The sequence below is a fragment of the Pholcus phalangioides genome, unplaced genomic scaffold (genome assembly GCF_987345545.1).
Source record: "Pholcus phalangioides strain wild (caught in Gottingen) unplaced genomic scaffold, Ppha-v1.0 ptg000027l_1, whole genome shotgun sequence".
In the NCBI taxonomy this organism is placed as follows: Eukaryota; Metazoa; Arthropoda; class Arachnida; order Araneae; family Pholcidae; genus Pholcus; species Pholcus phalangioides.
Genome location: NW_028301617.1, coordinates 484611 through 505797, shown reverse-complemented (window position 1 = coordinate 505797; position 21187 = coordinate 484611). Strand labels below are relative to the sequence as shown.

At 39.8% G+C, this 21187-nt stretch overlaps 1 protein-coding gene across 2 annotated transcripts in view; it reads left to right on the top strand.

The window, feature by feature from the left end:
- Nucleotides 1–204: 204 nt before the first annotated feature.
- The window catches only part of Su(z)12 (Polycomb protein Su(z)12), a 50156-nt gene continuing 29173 nt past the window's right edge, over nt 205–21187 (top strand). Inside the window, exon 1 of one of the 2 annotated variants that reach the window (XM_089251462.1) lies at nt 205–488. In XM_089251462.1, the coding sequence (XP_089107588.1) occupies nt 410–488 (79 nt within the window). In that variant the 5' untranslated portion in view covers nt 205–409. The remainder of the gene's footprint in view (nt 489–21187) is intronic. The other variant, XM_089251461.1, reaches the window with a different exon arrangement.

The window sequence follows — 21187 nt, the reverse complement described above, 5'->3', positions numbered from 1 at the left end:
CCCCCCCTCCAGTTCCGGCCCTGTCAACCCAGCACGCAACACACAGGAGAGAGAGCGAGACGACAATCTCTTTCCTTTCCCCCCCCCCCTTTTCTCTCTCTCTCTCGTCAACTTCCCGCAAAGCCCGCGAGGTGGCGCTACAAGCGAGGGAAAGTTGCCGATTCTCTCTGTTGTGTTTTATTATTTTTTTTTTCTCTCTTATGGAAGGAAAGCAACCGTTTTTTTTCTTCTCTTGTGTGTGTGTGTGTGTGCGTGTGGCGGCGGCGGGTGTTGTTTATTATTAATTTGTGTTTGAAATTGGTGTGAGAGATAATTCATAATTACTAATTATTTAAATGTGTGTGTCGTACCGTGAGTTGTGATAATCGGAGGGATAATTTATCCGTCACCGCACACACATACCAGCATCATGCCGCCGAGGAAGAAGGCCAAAGATTCCATGGACCAATTCAAAAGTGACCATGAGCTTTTCTTACAAGCATTTGAAAGTGAGTTCTCTTTTCATATAACGATCGCCTCATTATAACGGATGCTACCGTACGTATAACGTTACTTTGCATCGGGGTATGTGATTTACACGACCGTTATGATCGTATTATCCGGGTTATTCCCCCCCCCCTTTTATTTTTTTGGTAATGGTTTCAATATACACACACACACACACACACAATCGGTGCTTCCCCAGATGTTGTTATTGCATCTTGTGTGGTGGGGGGGTCGGCCTCCCGCCTAAGACGTTTCTGTTATTGTTTTATTTGACGCGAAGGAAACGTTATAAGTGGATTTCTTGAATGGGGGAATCCGGCTTTGTTTTTTTTGTTTTGGCGGGAGGAACGTCTTAACCGGGTTTTTTTTCGGTGTTGTTTATGGGAACTTAACCGTGATATAACGGTTAGTTTTTCCGGGATGTGTGTTTTTTTAGTGATAGTGGAGAAAAAAAAAAGTTTTTGTTGTTATAACGGGGGGGGGGGGGGGTGTGCTGCTTTGTTCGTGAATTTAGTGAGCATTGATGTTGGGGGGGGGGTCCCTGAGCAACCCCATAAATATACCTTAGCAGGCCCTCCCTGGAAAACGCTCTGAAGAGGTGGCCCAGGGCCCCCCCCCCCTAGGCCAGATTTTTTCCACCAGGTACTCCATACTCTCGTGAATTTATAGCTTGAAGAAGCAAAATGATAAGAACCGTCCCTGGCCTGGAGCCCCGTAATTCGTTGTGCGGGCCTCCTTAATAGAGTGAACTACTAACGTATGGAAGGTAGATTCCGTGAATATGCCCCCATGACCTGCCGCAGGGCACCAGGCCAGATTTTTCATGGGCCATAGTGTGGACTTATAGCTTGAGAAAAATTGTCCCACGTAAGGCCCCCCGTCCTCATAGGAGTCGGGGGCCCCTCGTTATAAACTAGTGAACAAATGAGAGCCCTCAAGGCTGGTAAAAGCGGGGTGTCTCCGACGGGGCCAATATGGCCAACAATTTATAGCGTGAAAGTAATATGATTTGAATTGCCCTGGCCTAGAGCCCTGTCAGCCCTACGCGCATGGGGACTCCCGTTATAAATGATTGAACGAATAACGCATGAGGGCCTTCCAAAGTTGGTAAAAGCAGGTTCTTCTAAACGGGGCCAGGCCAGATTTTCCATGGGCCCTTCTGTAGTGAATTTATAGCTTGAAAAACAATTTTAAGAATCGTCCCTCCCTAAGGCCCCCTGTCAACCCCGCTTGGGTGAAGGAGGGGGGCGTTTTGTAAACCAGTGAAATAATTACACGAAGGGCCCCCCTACGAGACTGGTAGAAGCAGGGTCTCCCGAACGGGCTCCCAAGCCAGACTTTCCACTGGAGAAACGTTCTAAATGGCTCTGTTGCAATAAGCAACGTAAGCACTTCGGCTCCACAGGGGTGATCCGGGCATTTTCCGGCAAAACCAGAATTTGTTAATGTGTCGGAAATTAAGACCCCGACCAGACCCCACCCATGAGGTGGCCCCGTTTTTACAACTGAACTGATAACATGAGGGAAGCCCCCCCCCCCCTAAAAGGCTCGTAAAACGGTCACTCGAACGGGCTCTTAGGCCACACCTTTCACGGGGCCCTTTTGTAGTCAATTTATAGCATGAAAAAACAAGAATCTTCCCAGGCTGGAGCGCTTTCAGTCCCGCCCACATGCCCCCCACCATGAGGTGGCCCCGTTATAAACGAGTTAAAAACGTATGAGGGCTCCCCAAGTTGATTACTGATCACTGAGTGATTAGGAAATGTGTGCCGTTGCTTTTACCAGCCAACTGCTCCGCGGGCCACATAAATGCTCTAAAACTGTACTACAAGCCACTTAAATAATCTGTAAATATGTCGCGGATCACGTGAGTGATTTGCAAATGTGCCACGGGTCACTTGATTGATGTAGAACTGTGCCACATGCCATTTAACAGATCTGTAGATGTGCCGCGTATCACAGAAGTGATTTAGAAATATGTTGCTTAAGTGCTCTGGAACTGTGCGGGGCGTCGCCCAAGTGATCCGTAAATATATCGCTCGCTGGTCACTTGAGTGATGTGGGAATGTGCCAAGAGTCGCATAAGTGTATGTGTCCGATTTAGTTAATTTTTACAAGATTTGGTTTGATGTCGCGGGCAACATCCAATTAGTCCGAAGGAGCCATTTATGGGCTTCGGCTCCATGGGTTGAACATATGGGCATTAACGGTCCCTTGGGGGGGGGTAGAAGCTTCGGGTATAGCGTAGGATCCTATGGGTTAGATTGCGTAGGGGCGATGGGAGAAAAGCATTTCTGAAGGGGACGATGGGACAAAATGGGGAAACTATGCTTTAAATCAGTGATTCCCAACGTGGGCACTAACGGTCCCTGAGGTCGATGGAATGTTCCAGCGGGGCGGTAGAAGCTACGGGTATAACGTAGGATCCTATGGGTTAGATTGCGACGGGAAAAAAGCATTTCTGAAGAAAGCGATGGGTCAAAAAAGGTTAGGGAAACTATGCTTTAAATCAGTGATTCCCAACATGGGCGTTAACGTCCAATTGGAGCGATAGAAAGTTCCAGAGGGGGCGGTAGAATCTACTGACATAGGATCCTATGGGTTAGATTGCGATGGGACAAAAAAGGTTGGGGGAAACTATGCTTTAAATCATAGTAAGTTACATAGGCAAGAAATGTTTTTTTCTTGAAGCCACGAATAATGAATCTATGGTAGTATATTCAGTTTTTCTTCTTTCTAAGAATGTATCAGAATTAAAAAAAGAACTTGTTCTTGCCATTATGCCATTCAGAAAACTGATTCGCAATTAAAATACCAACTCAGATTGCCCTGCAAGTAAATTTCTAGCGTTCGGGAAGCGTGGTTTGGTGCACCACCTATGTAGGCGACCCTAACCAGCACCTCCTAGAGATAGAAGGCCTCCGCAGTCTGCTTGTTACGTCAGTAAGTAGTCCATTTTCCCTCAGAATATTCAGTATCATCGTTGTGAGGAAAAGAAATGATCGGGCTCACAATTGGCGATTTCTATACCCCACATCCAATCACTATGCGGTATTTGTGAGCCAACCAGGAAGATTCCACGCCAAAATAAGAAGAAACGAAACAGGATGCCGTGTTTCAAAATGTGGCAAACGTGCTAGGTAGTCTGAATGACGTTTATGGCAACCCGTGCAGAGGCCTTCTATCTCTAGGAGATGCTGCCCTGCTCATTCTTGAATTTTTTTCCCTGCCAGTCGCTGGCAGACCATCGATGAATGAGAAAGTGAGTGAGTGCCGTCGAATTTTCGTTTATCACGAAAATGAAAGGAAAAACTTAACGCACCCGCATTAACCATGATGAAGCTGCCAATCACAACCTAGAACCGTTAGTGGTCCTTGGCGATGGTTGTGCCGTGCGTACCCGTGGTGAACCATGCCACTTGCAGTCATAGAAGACGGTCTGCATGACCTTGAACATTGCATCTCCTGAAGACTAAGGGTGGATTCGCATCCTGCAGAGCAGACACTCATCGTGTCGTGTCAGACACGGCATTCATTCTTTGCACCTGCGCAGCCTCCGTACGATAGATGTGAATACGTTCATTGGTTTTATGTTAAAGAATGTTTGCCGTATCTGACTCACAGTACACGATAAGTGTCTGTAGATGTGAATCCGCCCTAAATCGTTAGTCAAAATAGAATGAAGGGGGTCTTATTATTGCTAATGCTAGCCTCGTCTGCAAATTCTTCTCTGGTCGTGACTCGATGATTCTGCATCACCTGAGTCAATAACGATCTCATTTCTGGATGTTGAGTGCCTATCAGAATGTGCTTCATTCTCCATCTTTGAAGCGGTTGTACACTCTTTTATCGGTTTGGTTTGTTTACACTCGGGAATCACAGTGAAATTTAATGCATAGGGGCGTTGTGTTCTAGTTTTTCCTACCATTTTGTCAAAAACGGAAATGCGACGACGCTCACTTAAACTTTCTCATTCATCGACGAACTAAATTTTTTTTCGTAGGGTTGCAACAAAGCTTCGCGGTGATGAGGAGAGAGTAAAGAAAACTTTTTGGAATTTATTCCACTGGCATTTGGATGCAGTATCGCGTCCTTGATCGTAAAGTATTTAAAAATGACATTTAAAGAATGCAAGTTGCACTTCGATGTTATCATCTTTCGAGCAGAATAACTGATAACGCTGCTAAAGAAACCAAGCTACATGTTGATCAAACAAAATGCTGATAATTTTAATCTCAAAAATAAGTTTGGAAATATTTGCGAAACGAGATGAAACTGACCTCGTCAAGATTTTCAGATATTCTCTAGCATCTGGCGGAACTTTCAACCAATCATGGCAAATTGTTAAGATGTGTTTGATCATTTTGGTCGCACCGCGGTAATTTTCTACACACGAGGACTGATTAGACCGGGACCTGCAATTTATTGCCGATTCCGAACGGCAGCCATTTTTTTTTTTTAATATACTCACCAAGGAGTTGATGCGCTAACCCCTCGGTGTGGGACTTCCTGCTGCAGCAATCTTTTTCTGTGTTCACGTCGCCGTTTTTGTTGTATCCCGGCGTCAGGAAAGTTTTTGACAAGAGTGAACGAGGGTATCGGACTCGCGGCACTTCTTGAACTCCTTTGGTACTTTAGGTCAGTGTTTCTCAACCTGGGCTTATATGACCCCCTTGTGGTACTGGGATACTTTGGGGGGGGGGCGGGCACGGGTAAAAATCGACTAGAAGGAAAGCCATGACAGGTAGCGAAAGGGACCCATAGAAAGCTGTGAAAAAAATTTTCATATGCGGAAAAATTAAATTTTCAAAGTGAAAAATGGTGAACAAAAGTGTGCCTACTTTCAGAATTTATTAGAAACCATTCATAGAATCAGGGCCATCTTAAGGCATGGGCCCACACGGACTCATACATAAGGGGGGTGCCCATGATAAAAAGATCTGATACAGTAATATGATTTTTTGAATTTGATTTTTTTGAATTAAAATTAGTGGGATAGTATTTCCAAGTAAAGTAGCGGGGGGGGGGGGGGGTGCCAGACTATCATTTTGTCCTGGGGGCCCATGTTGCTGTAGAGACATTCCATATCGTGTGGTCCTCATCTGCACAGAGGAGTGACATAATGGTATCGAGTGCTATGTTTTTTTTTTTTTAGTTTAAGTAATGCAACTCATGAGCTGTTACTACCAGCTAATGGACTTCCAGAAAATTCTGGGTTGTCCCAGGACATCATTTTGCCCTGGACCCATGATATTGAAATTGCGCAGGACATCCACAAGAGAACCCTCGCTGAACTCTAGTTTAGGGTTCCAGAGACTGACCTTATTTATAAAATATTTGTTCATTATAAATGTGAACCAAATACAGTAACTAAAAATGATCTCACTTTTTTAGATGAGGTTGGGGGGGGGGGGCTGAATAAGATGGGGGTCACGAGAAGAAAAAATGGTCCGGAGGGGGGCCATGGGCAAAAAAAAGAGATGTAGAACCACTGCTTTAGGTGAGTATCTTATTGACCAAGATACGTTTGATATTTTTTTCACATGGAAATGCATCTGTTGAAAGGGGGAGGGGTTTCCTGGCTGTGTGCTCTGGAGTTCAAATGAGTGAAAGTAAAAGATCTTACGGTTGTCGTGCTCCTCTCATTTATGAGATAAAACCTTCATTTTGTCTGTTATTTCTGGCCCTTGGAGGATAGGGGGGGGGGGGAGAAGGGAGGGAGGTCAACTAGGCTTGGATCAGCACTTGGTCAAAGCTGATATCGCGTACGCTGTTTTGGTCAGGGAAATGATCAAACAGATTTTGTGCGAACGCGGTATTATAAAGACTGTGTAATGTTTTTAGGTTTTAACCAGGGCTTGGAAACCAATAAAAAAATATTTAAGTGCCAGCCATATTTCTCAGGACTCAACCATGGTTTTTGCTCGAGAAAAATGGTTTTAAATAATATTTTTTTAGACCTTTCCAGGACATGATGGGGAACCCCCCCCCCCCCATGGTGAAAGACAGACTGCAATAAAACAGGACATGATTTGTCATCCTTCGTCCTTAAAGTTGCGTCCATAGTCATAGACGAAATCGCTAACCTTTCCATGCTAGCAGACAAGCTGACGTAATTTCCTTTATTTTTGGCTGACCTCAGACTTCAATTTATTATCATTAGGGATACGTAAATACAAAATAATCGCGATAAATGCGAAATTTGCCAATTTTGACGAATAAATGTTAAAATTTAATTTTTTTATACTTTTTTTTTTTAGCGAAATCTAGGTAATTTACTCTTTCAGAAGTGAGAAAGTCATAATTTTGTTCTATACTTGTGAGCGGGCTTGAAAGAGAAACCACAAGCAATACTGCTTTCCCCTCTGTTCAAGTTGCTGAAGACATTCTGTTAGTTGTAAATACAGTCGAGTTCATTTATAACATAGTCCCTAGGTGATTCCAGAGGTGTATGTAATAACCGACATGTATGTTTTCAGTGAGGCGTTGAAATTAGCTTACGTAGCAATAGAATTATTGAGATTTCCGTGGACAAAATAAGCTTATGCAGCACATAATTGAAATATAATATAGTATGAATATAGTTTTTGATTGACATCCGAAAAGTTTTGGAAATTTATTAGAAAACGCAAGATATACATCATGCAGATATTTTTGGAAAGGTGATTTTTTTGAGTTAATGCCAACAGTTTTCCGTTGAAGTTGGCAGCAGTGTACAATTTTTACAAATTCAGAAAAAAAAAGCCCCCACTGATGTTTATGAATTTTGTATACACGTCACCAATATTGACATTGCATTCATAGCAATATGACATTGCTATTGCATTAGCATAGCTCTTCAACAGTGACCGAGTTGATTTGCAACAATTGTTCTTTCATCATCGCCACCAATAGAAAGATCACAAAGTAATAAAAACAAGTAAAAATTTAATAACTCGGATCGGAAAGCATAAACGAACAGTTTTGCACGGAAAGACAGGGTTTTATTAAATGACAAATTAGTTACATTTATCATCGGCAAGTAGCGCTAAAATTAAAAAAAAAATAAATTTCAGTGCCATCTGCTGAACCCTAGAAAAATAGTTAAAATAGTCTGTTTTGACTATTTTTCTAGGGTTTTTCTTCAGTATGTTAAATATCCGGATTATTGGTGAAGACCATTCTTTTGGTTTGTTATATCCACAGTGTATGTTTTAAGCAGGTTATGTTATAATAGATGTAAAAATATATAGACGTAAAAGGGTCAAATTTTAAGGATTACAGAACCGTATGTTATATCCGGGTTATGTTATAAGTGCGCTCGACTGTATATGCAACTTTTTTGGAATTTCGGAAAAAGATGCTATAAGAAGCATTTGAAAAATAAGGTTAAATTAGGAGAAAGATAACGATTTCAACTAAGTACTTTAACACTTTCCAGTAATATGGCCGGGGGGGGGGGGGTTTAAATGCGAAATTTTTTATTTGAATTATGTTTTTAATTTATTCGAGAGGTTTTTTTTAGTGAATGAATGTGAAATTTTTCATTTGGAATTAATTCGTTACTGCGAATAAATAAGAAATTTCTGATTTTAAAACTTTTTTTTTTTTTTTGCGATATTTACGTATCTCTAATTATCATACATAACAAAAAAAAAAAAGAAAAAAAAAGGCGCCAATGTCAACTTTTTAGTCGCCATGATGTGACCTCACCACCCCTTCCCCTAGGATCTGTCAAGCTTTGGTCTACAGAGCATCGTGAATCTGTTCCAGACTATGCCTGCCACGAAACTGGGCTGGAAGAGGACTTACACCGTTCATTAATAGTGATGTTGCTGCGCGTGCACTTATTTTTAATGAACACGAAAAAAAAAATATATATATATATATATATATTTAGTAAACCAAAAATGTGTGTGTATGTAGTGTTTTATCAGATGGCCTTAAATTTAAAATCTTTTTTCTTGAAAAGAAAAAAGTTGAAATTCGACTAACTCTGAGTAATTGGTACAGCTGTTTGATCACTTTTTCCTTTCTGGTAAGATTTTTATAATCTGCCGTTGCGATATCCCTGACTGCCTTTACAAGGGGACACCGGTATCGTTTAGCAAGGGGCAATTCTAGGTTATCGTGTGTCGGAGGGAATTTTTCTCTAATAAAGGTTTGTTAATAAATGGAATAGCTTACCCCTGGAGGTAGGGCCGCCAAGTGGTTTTTCGGAGGCCCTACCTGGTAAATCCTAGAAAATTTCAACCGGATCTCATTTTTGTGAGGCCCCTATTCTCTTGAGGCCCCCGGGCCGTGCCCGGGTGGGCCCATGCGTTAAAGCGGCACTGCCTGGAGGTAGTAAATTCTAACACAATTGACACGTTTAAAAAGAAATACGATAAACATGTTGGGGTAAATCGAGAAGCTCTCCATACTTAGAATAAGACAGCCTTAAGTATTAATGGGCATTGTATAATATTTTATCATGTATATATATTGTTTATAGTTTTTATAATTTCATTTTTAATTGGGTTGCTGTATTTTTGAAATATATGACATCCATATGTGTTATGGGCATCTTTCCTCAGCCACCTCGTCGGGCAGTTTGCCTGTTGTTGCGTTATATTTGAATAAGCTGCAGTACGATAATCTTCCGTCACCGCAATGAAATGCTGCGCATCCTGTCTCAAGTTTTCCTAGATGATAAACCATACCATAGACATTCAGTTTTGGTCAATAAGCTTTAGAACACTGGATTTGTTGCACGATTTTGTCTATGAATGTCTTCATGCCCTTATAATTAGAGATGGGAAGAATATATTCGGTTACTATTTTGCTCTTTGGCCGAATATTTGTGTATATCTAAGTTCATCAAACTAATTTAAAAAAATTATTAATTACAATTTTTTGCATAAATTTAAAATTCACCGATTATATTTCATTGTACATAGTTATATAATTTTTTAAAATTAGTTTGATTTACTTTATAGAGATATAGCCTACATATCTCCTCCTTGAGGTTAACGTCAGGGGAATTTCTATGATTAGGGAAATATGAAAATAGAATCCTACAGCAATAAGGTGAAAGTGAGTAGGAATTACACAAGTCAAGTTTACTACTGAAGAATGTTTCTAGACAAGCTAACTGTGATACCTCGGCTAATTAACTCCTCAGCTTACGAATTTTTCGGATAACAAAGGCTTTTTTCTGCTTCGGCTAACGCATGCGGATTCGGCTAACTAACATTTTAGTTGACATGAATGCGTCAGCTCTCATAAAACAGCCGCGTCGTGAGCTAAATTTTCGTACCAATTAAAATGAATCCAGTGAGTAACTGTCATTTGAGCCAGATTAGTATTTTTCCCACCTCATAGAATCGCTTCCGAGATACCCTTCTCTTCCAGAAAGATTTAGTCATTTAATGTATAATGCTACTAATGACCCTAATAATATATAATATAAATGTAATTAATGTATAATGCTACTAATGAAGCTAAGAGAAAATGAATTTTTAAGAAAGCCCCACACTTGAATGGTTTCGGTGCATACAGCAATGAATACAGTGGACGGTTAGAGCATAGTCTCCCAAACTTTTTGTTCCATCGCCCCCTTCATCAGCAATTTTTTCCTCTCATCGCCCCCCAACTTCAAGTAAACCCATAGGATCCTATGTTAAATCAGTAGGTTCCATCGCCCCCTTGGACCATTCCATCGCCCACCAGGGAGCGAAGGGGGCGATAGTGCCCACTTTGGGAAACACTGGGTTAGAGCTTAGTTCGTTCCGCGAATGTGCTTGTTATACACTATCTACCAATAAGTATTTGGACACCTGTGATAGAAAAGAAAAACTAACTTTATTCAAAATCAATAGTTGGTAGAGCCTCCACAAGAGGCAATTACAGCGTGAACCCTCCGGGGCATACTTTCCACAAGTCCTTGTGTGACGGCTAGTGGTATTTTCTTCCACTCGGCTTGGAGAAGACATGTCAGTTCCTTCACCGATTTTGGACGGGTAGGGCACCCCTTAATTCGGCGATCCAACTCGTCCCAGAGGTTCTCGATAGGGTTCAGGTCTGGGCTCTGGGCAGGCCAGTCCATTCGATGAACCCCATTGGCACCATACCAAGCCTTGGTTAACCTCGCAGTATGACAGCTGGCATTGTCATCCTGGAAGTAACAGGGGTCCACCCCGTAAAACTGCCACAACGTACGAAGCACATTGTCATCCAAAATAGTGCAGTAGGCATCGGCGTTGAGCTTACCATGAATGGGGACCAAGGGTCCCAGTCCATACCAGGAGAAACACCCCCAGACCATAATTCCACCTCCGCCGAACTTGACTGTTGGCACAATGCATTCTGGCAGGAGACGTTCTCCAGGCAGACGCCAGACCCTGCCATCCGAACGGTAGAGGGTGAACCTTGATTCGTCGCTCCAAAGAACCCGTTTCCACTGATCTACGGTCCAATTTCGATGTGCTTTGCACCACATTAACCGAGCAACGCGGTTGGACTTCGTGATCAAAGGCTTATGGGCAGCAGCACGACCACGAAAACCAATCAGATGTGCTTCCTTACGGATGGTATTCATTGAAACAATACTCCCGGATGCCTGTTGAAACTCATCGCGGATGAGGGCCATCGGTTGTGTGCGGTTCTTCCGAATTTCTCTGGACAGCACCCGTCGGTCTCTATCTCCCAGTTTCGTTGGTCTGCTGACTGGGGGCAAATTCGGATAATCACAGCTCACCTTCCACTTCTTAATCACATAGGCCACTGTCGATTTTGGGTACTTCAGCTCGCTAGATATGTCCCTTAAGGATCGGTCATTTTTGTGATACCCGATAATTATACCTTTCTCGAAATCAGAGAGCTCCGAACTGCGCGGCATCTTGCATGCGACTAATGCCGATGTTGTTTCCTACACGATATATACCGGCGGAGGGCGTGACGTATCTCAGGACCGCAGATATCGTCATTTGCATAGGTGTCCAAAGACTTATTGGTAGATAGTGTACGAATCGCTCCTACGTCGAATCAAATCTCCCTATAGGAAATAATGGAAAACTCGGATAATTCGTTCCACAATTACTCATTCACATAAAAATGGCATTCAGTCAGAAATACCACACAATAATAACATATAATAGTTAGTGTTTCCTCAACCTTTCTGAAAATAAGGACCAGTAAAATGTCTGAAACCAATTGACGAACCACTTGTGTCCCGTAACTTTCGTTGTTCCGATATTTATATTACGTTATAATAAACAACGTTTTCATAATATTAATTATATTATGGTAATTATGGCAAAAGTAATAAATATTCATCTCACATATTTGTCAGGTTTAATGTTTTGCTCACAATTTTTTGGAATTTTAATTACGATTGGTGGTTGTACCTACTTGTTTTTGATGACAATTGGCGATGTCCCATATTTCGAATTACTATTCAAGATCCCAGTTGGCCGAATTTTTTTCGTGAGAGAAAAAAAAAACCACATTTTTGTTTGTAGCAACCCTTTATTTCCACACGATTCAGCAATTTTAGTAGTAATTAGCAAATTGTATTTAAATCAATAAATTGCAATTTTTGGCAAAATTTAGGATCGCAATTTCCTGCGTTCTCCTCGATGATGTATATGGTGAACCTAAATATGAAAGTATAATTTTGTTTTAACCCATATGGATGTTATTAATATTAATTACAACGGGTGAATAATTTTATCAAATCTGCCTGCGGAGACATAGATTGAGAAATACTAATATAGTACAATAACGCCATGAATAAAAAGACAATGCGATGATGGTTTACAAATTTACTTACTCTAAATGAGGAGGGACAGGACGTTTAAGACGATTTACAGGCGTTTCCATTTTTTTTTATGTGCCTTTGAAAAATAACCTATCCAATGACAGTTGTTTTTGCCTCCTTTTTAGGATTTCTCAGAAATGGGAAATTGCATTGTCTCTCTCTTGGACAGATTCATTGCTCGCTTTACTACAGCTTTAATTGATTGGTTCTTTTCTACAAAATTTTTCACGGATTCCCCCACATTCTCTATACATCTTACTAATCTCATTAGTCTTTTTCTCTTCCTCAGACGAGATATCGTCCACAAACTCTTGCTGTTGCCTGTAAAGTAGATCCATCAATGCGGTCAACTCGTGACCATGTTCTACCACTAGTTCTTGATTGTCGTCATCATGTACCTTTAGTCCCATGATCTTCCTCGCTCAATGGCACAATCTCTTCGACAAATGTTGGCTCCTGTTCATGAGCTACCCCCTCAAAGTCACGTTCAATAATGGAATCAGCGCAGTTTTTTCGAAGCAGAATTAAAAAAAAAAAACTTCAAGCATGCATACGCTTTTTTACAATGTTACATATAATTTCGTAGCGTACACAGTCACGTTCGCATGTGTGTTCATTATTCGAGTGAGGCACGCTGACCGGAGACTGTATTACCCACAATTCCACAGTACGTGTTAGGATGAAAGCGAAATATCGTCAGCTTAGTTGTGATAACGTGAAAATAAATAAGCAAAGCGCAAACTTTTTGCTCGTAAGGCGAAACATCGCTCGTTAACCAAAGTTCCTTTGTACCAAACTGAACAGTCTGGACATTCTAGGAAATTATTTTCTCCATGTGCATGTGAGAGAAATTAACTGACTATTACATAGCAAGCACATCGCCTCACACACATTTTTATTCAATATGTCTCACGAACCTGACTGCATAACGTACGTAGTGTAAAATAAAAATATATTGTTTTTTTTACCTTTAAGTTTACCTTTATTCAATTATGAAGTTGTTTATCGTAGCCTTCGGTCAGCACTCATTATTTTAGTGCTTCTTAGTATTTTATGAAAGTTGCTTTTTTGAAATTCTCTGGCCAGTTCTCCTAGAACAAATTAAACTATTTTTCCATAGAAACCTATGCAAAATCACGTTTCAGCTAACGAATGTGATTCTGGAATGAACCATCTTATTATAATATTAGCCGAAGTATCACTATTAAGCTACTGGAAAAGGCAAAAGGAAAAAAAAAATCTAAAGACGCAAAAAAAAAAGAAAAGAAGAAAACGAGTCGCAAATTTTATGATAAATTACTGGTTGTGAGTAAACAGTTGTTAATATTTTCTTGATGAGATGTGAAATTGTAACAAGTGTTTAAAAAAAATTTATTCTTTCAAGTACAATATTAATATATCATCGTTAAATTTGATTGTCAGAGTATCATGGCAATAAAAATCTTTCAATTGCGTAATTATAATCCAATTTCAATCATTTGAAATTTTCAATACTTTTATTTTCAATTTAGAAATTAATTTTATTTTAATAAATTTTACGAAAATTTATATTCAGCCGCCAAATATTCGGTATTCGCTTATATCACTATTCCTCCCATCCCTACTTATAATGATGATAATACCATCCAATAAGGTACGCGGGATTTTTTTCAAAGCGGGGGGGGGGGGGGATTCAACTTTTTTTATTTCCCTCGGGGTGGGGGGTCGTTTTTTACTGCAAAAATACATCATAATCTTGGCTTTCCCCTTTGCTTATGCCTATGATACGATACATCTTGGAGCTTGCAACTCAAGATCTCCGCATTTTAGAGTGAAGCTTCTTCACCCTAACTCAAGAGTCCACTCACTCATACACGTGCGGCATTGGCATGTTTGTATAGCAGGCGAAGCTTAATCCACCCACGTGTTTTTTTTTTTTTTTTTTTTGCAAATGGGAAGAAAAATGAAGGAAAAAGGTCTTTGGCTTTCTGGAGACCATTAATTCAACTGTTCTTTTACTGGTCTATACCTCGCTTGATTTTTTTCCCCTTTCTGTTAGTAATTATTGTCTGGAAGTTTCAGGTGACTGGTTTTTTCGTCTGTGACCTTTCTATCGAATTTCATCGTAGCGGTGTGGTGCTTGCGAAATATGTATATTGTGAAAATGAAAGAGACGGTGGCAGAAATTTTCTATCTCTCTTCCCCCCTCCCCCCGCCCCATGAAATGAAACGGCAAAAACACAAAAATTAGAACAGAGCTTAACAAGTCCCAGGAAATGTTCAACTAAGCAAGAAAATGAATTAATTTTAACATTTTTATATTTTTTATCAGTAAAAGTAATTGAAGTATATATAAATGTACAAGTTTTACACCGATAAAGGACTTGCTACTCAAAATAGAAGGCTAATAAAACCTGCCGATACTATATTGATTGATATTATATTAACCCTTACAGCGACAATCCCGACATATCTCGTCAAACTTGATCTGCTTTATTTCGGCCACCCCGGAATATCTCGGGTTCTTCACACGCTTTTATTTCCAATGTGGCTGTTATAATGCGGATCAGGAAAATTTTAAAAACCGCTTAACGCCTTCGCTTACAAGGAATCGGCGAGAAATTCGGATGATCTCTATTTGACGAATGGGTGATAAATATGCTAATCTTGCCTTAACCTAACCTAACCGCACCTTAAGAAAAGGGAAAGAAGATGAAGGGAAAAAAAAGCAGAATAAAAGGAAGGAAAAAATGAAAGGGAAAAATAGAGATAAGAGGGAGAGTAGGTATATTTATAATATATATAAACGAAGTCGATTTCTCTTTTTACCAGCACCCATCACTTTTTCTAGGGTTACAAAAAAGCTTTGCAATGATGAGGAGAGAGGAAAGAAAATAGAAACAACTTCTTTGAGTTTATTCCACAAGCGTTTGGACGCAATATTACGTCCTTGATTCTAAACAGTAATAGTTGATGAACTCTTCTGGTCACATTAATTGCATGACTGATTATGATTGTATGACTATGAAATGAAGTACTTTTTTTTCCCATAAATCAGCTTCCATTTCTTCCGCATTCAGAGGAAGAACGAGCGGTTTTTTCCCACCTTGAGAAAAAACTTCCGAACCCTGGTTTTTATTGCACCTTGGTTCATCAAATGAAATAAGCTGCTTGTCCTTGGAGGCAAGAAAACAGCTTTCAGTCTTGGCTTGGGAATAATCTAGAGTTTCAGAGTTGCATTGTCATCGAAGAGCATCACAGTAAACCAGGGCTGGACAAATCGCAGAAAATCTAGGCCCCAGAAAAATTCTTGAAAAAAATAGGTCCAAAATAATGCTTCTTTTAAATTTTTCAGGGCGTTGACACCTTCTTCTATGCTGGTTGATATGCTGCTATAAATTCCAAACATTTTTGCGCTGCCCTCGGCCTGCAATTTAGCAACTACACAAAGAAAACTTTAGGCGCCAGTACCAATTTTTTGTCGCCGTAGCGATCTAGCGCCTGCGATTCATCCAGCCCTGCATTAAACCAGTTTTTTCAGACAATAACTTTGGACTTAAGGTGCTAAATTGTGACCACCTCCGTAAAAGTGGCAGATACCGTATAAGCTTTGGAATTTCATCTCTAAATCGGTAAAATTTTCATGTTCATATATACTCTAAAAACCTCTTAAAAATAAAAAATCAGCGTAGTTTCATTGCATACGATGTTTTAGTCCAATAAAACAGTTCTTTGATTTATCATTTAAAATAACTTCTACTCTCTCATTAATCTAGTGATCATACTTGAATTTCAGAATCGCATTCATTTTTCACAGAAAATCACGTAACTCCCGAAATCGTGAAACTCTGGGTAGCGTTAATTCAGAAGTATTACTGTATATTAAGAAGTATTCTGTCTAAAAACTCTTTATTTGCGCGATGCTTTAACAATCGTGATATTTATGTTCTTCAAAGATCAATTTCTTACTTAAGGAGAGAAGAAAGGAGCGGGATAAACACTCCTAACCTTTCTACTAGGACTGGTAAAAATAATTGTGTATTTTCAATGTAGCTGAAATTGGATAATGAATTTGAATATTGTATATAAATTTTGTATATAAATAAGAACCCTCCCCCCACATATACACGCACATCTTGGTGTTACCCGTAGCCAGGGTCTTTGACACGCGCTAAAACTTTTTTGGGGATATTTTTATCCAGTAAATTTACTGTATAAAAAAATACACGCAAATTTATACGGATCCCTAGGTAGATACACTCGTCCTCGTCAGCAGGGACAATGCTCATAGACGGCAGCAGTGTTATTCGAAAAATAATAATAATAATTTTCAAGCATTATCTCGCTTTTCTTTAAAATTATAAGGGGTATTTTTGAGGAATAGGTGTTTTTTATCAGTGAAAAATAGCTCTATTAACAAAAATTATTTAAAATTTAGGGTTAATTGAGTGTTTTCACTTTTCAATGAAATTTGAAGGAGTAAAATTGAATTTTGATGCGTATTGCGAATACGGTATTGGTGAACAATGGACACAGCAGTGATATCTATGAATATTCAGTTTGCGACAAGCGGCGATTTTCCCAAAAGTTGCACTACGAGATTAGCCGTGTGATATCTTTAACCCAAAATTATATCGAAAAGACCGCACGGGTGTCTCTCGCTTTACGCGGTTTTGCTATAACGCGATTTTGAAAAATTGATTTGAGAAATTGAGAGACCAGCAATTTTTTTTTTAAATTTTAATCCTGAAAATAGGCTCGCAAATTAGAGGTACGACATAATTAAAATGACAAAATCCATTGGATTTGTTGATTGAGATGAGACCATACATGGAAAAAACGCACAAATCCATCTCACTAATAAGCATCTTTTGGTAACAAACATATCGACAATGTCATCAGAATTTTAATCGAAGAAAACGATTCTAATGAATCTACAACTGTCATATTTGCGAGGGATGTTCAGAATTTTCTGAATTTGCTCCTCAAGTTTTTATAAAGAGACGAAAAATGGTACTTGTCAGCTGTAAATCTTGACTGCAATATACCACGGGTTCCTAACCATTTTCAGCTTCGACCTAAAACCAACAAAAAAAGACCAGCTTCTCGACCCATGGGACTTTGTTTTTCGAAATTATAGTGAAACCAGTGACGCAATAAGTGCCATTATAGCAGGACTGAGTGGATTTGTACGACTCACTTAGGGAAGTCCCTGCGAATCAAGTTTTGGTCGTAACCCATAGTTAATTGAAAGAATCCAAAGAATCTCTCTGGCTTTGAAATTTTTGAAGTGAATTTGTACGACCCGAAAATCGGAAGTCCCTGCGGATTGGATTAATTTAAGGTCGTGACTCATTGCTCAAGAGCCCCTGACTGCTAGTAAATTTGAGCGACCCACCTCGGAAGGCCTTGCGAATCAGGTTTCGGTCGTGACTCATATAGCTCAAGAAAGCTTGGCTATAAGTGGGTTTAAACGCCCCATCTCGGAATCTCCTGCGAGCCAAAACCCATAGGTTAAGAGCTCCTGCGATATACGAAGGGGTTGGGGTGTCCCAACCTTCTTCTACGTTACAAAAAAAACGGCCACTAACGGGACCGTGAAAATGTGGGAGCTATTGGGAGAAGTTTTATTTCGGGGAAAAAAAAGCAACTAAAATTTGCGATGCACGTACATAGCATGTAAAATAACAATCCATTTTGTAACAGATTACGATATTTATATAACTGATTATATTAAAATATACGGTTATATTCTGATAATATTATAATGACTGATTAATCTCGATCTACAGCACTATTATGAGATAGTAAAATTCGGGCGTACAGTGTTCAGGTAGAAGAATACAATAAGTAGAAAAAACTCATATGAACCAAGACGGTGTACCAACAATCCCAAATAATTCTTTGCTCACGCTGGACCTTCAACTAGACCACACAGTGTTTCCCAAAGTGGACGATATCGCCCCCTAGGGGGGACTGAATGATCCAAGGGGCGGTGGAAGCTATGGGTTCAGTATAGGATTCTATGGGTTGGCTTGAATTGGGGGCACGATGGAACAAAAAGTTTGGGAAACTATGAACTAGACCTTTCATTCCCGACTCCAATCCAATAGCTGAAGACATAAGCGCTGACATACATTCTTGTTTAAAGAAAAATTGACACACACATCCCTCTCAAAAAATTAGTACCTAAGAGTGCTGACAACAGGTCTGTTCTGTTGCCCCTTTATTATCTCTTCAATATGTTTTCCTCCCCACTGCATTCAATATACCCATTTAGCATTTGTACCCAAGGAAAGAAAGCATACATAATATTTTATCCCCCCATAAAGTTCAGGGAGCGGGAAAACTCCCTTCAAAATCAGCTTGAAAATTATTTCTCTCATAGCGATATGCGTATTTTTTTCCCGACTCCATGTCCGAAGTGGCCGTTATTCGGAGGTTTCTTGTAATGTTAAGCTTATAAGACGCGTTGCTTTCCAGCAAAATGTGGCCGTTAGATGAGGTTTTACTGTACATCAAACTAATTTCAAAAAAATATATTAAATGGAATTTTTTCCCATAAATTTAAAATTTACTGACCATGTTTTATTGTGTGGTGATATAAACCTTTCTTTGAAAGAGGTTATGTCACAAAGAATTTCTAGGATAAGCAAAACACATAAAACTGACAATGGAATCCTACTGCGATTTAGGTGGAAGTGAGCATGGGTTATACAAAAGTTCACTAACATAAACTCCTATTTTGTTTATAATTATGATGAATTTTTAAGAAAATTGATATTCGGGGCCAAATCACAATTAGTTCCCATCCCTACTAGAAATGCGCATGTGATTTGCGCAATTTTAGCAATACTTAGCATTTTTTTATTACTTTTATGTTTTTCCACCTTGGGGGATTATTTTTCGCGAACATCTGAGCAGAGGCGCAGCCCCCCCCCCTGTTCTTTAAGCTGATCAAAAATTGAAAAAAAATTAAAAATATTAAAGAAATATATGCTAAAATGTTTTAATCATTTTCAATTTAAACTGCTGTTTTTTTAAAGGCTTCTTCTCTGGAAGAGATTCCCTGTAGCCTTTCTCTTTCCGACTCGAAAGTGTGTCCTCCCAATTATGAGCGTACATAGGGCCACAACGAGGGGAGGGGTCTGGTGTCCCAGCGCTGGATTCCGAAGGGAGCTGAGTTGATTGTTTTTCCGTTCGAAATTACCAAGGAGAGGAGCAAAATAGACACTATACCTCCGAGCGACAGAGTGAATTTTCGTTTCTAGTTGTGTCCCTCTGCTTACTCCCCTGACTATGAATTAATTGCCCATCGCTCCTCAGGTTGGGAACTACTGCTACAGACTATTAGCGTACATGCTCAACTCATGACCCGCGGGCGAAATGTTGCCCTCGGAGTCATGCGATGTGGCCCGTGACTTCAAACCTGAATTTTGTAAAAATGTACCAAGGGGAACGTTAACAGATAACTTGAAATTCGGGGCACCGTTCCAGAGCGCTTAAGTGACCCGCGGCACGTTCAAAGATATTTCGAGTGCATTGCCATACTCAAAAGGAGGCCTTCGAGCTAAGATTGTTATTTTGCAGCAATAAAAAATATATACCCCCCTCCCCCGAGAAAATCCTGCTTACTCCTAGCATATTTACTTAAGTGGTCGGCGACGCGTTTCCAAATCAATGACGTGGGCCGCACTCTCCTAAAGGTTGAGCATCTTTGCTATTAGGTTCGATACGAAACGAGCCCCTTTATTTAACGGGGGGGGGGGGGTTCTTTCCGGGAACAGGCCCCGAGCCTAGAGATCGCGGTACGCGTCATTGTGAGGCATTTGTTTCACTAGCATCGAATTAAATGAATAAATTTGATAAATGTATGTGGTGTGGTAATTGTGAGAGAGAGAGAGGTCCATGTTTTTGACGCGCCTATCTGGTATTTGACTTGCCTGATATCTAGAGGTGGAAATGGCCGCGCGGAGTAGAGTGGGCCTTATCTTATCCGTCACCTGGCGTCTGATAGAGGAAGTTGAATAGAGAGGAACTATGAAACTGGAGTTAAAAAAAAATCTTCCTCTCTTTCTCTTATTTTCTCCCTTTTGCCTCCCCCTGTCTATTCAAAGTTCAGGAAATGGAGGGAAAATGATCTTGTGAGAATTTCCTCTTATGGCAAGAAAGGGGGAAAAAATGTCAACCCCCCCCCTTCTTTATGTTTTCAATATATTAAAATATATATACATAAAATTCGACTAGTTGAATCCCTCTCTGCCTGTAATCTTATTTCATGTACTGATTAAGATAGAAATTCAGCCAATTTGCATTTGAATTGTTGGTAATTGGTCAGTCATGAAGTTTTGATTGACCAGAATTTACCAAAATTGATTTTCTATCAGTTTTGAGTTTATTCTGGGCTTGTCTAATGGGGGGGGGGGGGAGAATTAGGTGCCAGCTGAATTTCTTAGCCAGTCATGTGGCTATGGCGGCATATGAGCATTACTTTGTGCTAATTTTCAATCTAATTATTTCAGATTTTTGAAAACTAATTAGTAGAGCCCGGATGTATTCAAATGCATATATGACTGCATATTTTATCACTTTTTATAGTTAGTGCACTTAAATGCATAAAATCACCAAAATTTTTGAATAAGTGCATATTTTTTAGCATTTTTTTATTGATGGCATTACATTAATGTTTGCGAGATTATTTTTCTCTCTCCATTCTTCAGAGTGAATTTCTTTAATTTTTGCAAGAAAATGTTTTACCATTGAGTATTGTTAATTTTTAGGGCATATTTTTAGGCATTTTTAAGGGGGAGGTCATTAAAGTATTAAATCAGCCGATTTTTAGCCTTTATTGACCCTGCTCCTTGTCAGCAAAACTTTGTGCCCCCCCCCCCTATCAGTGTCAGCAAAATTGTCAGCTCTGCTTCCTAACGAATATCTGAATCA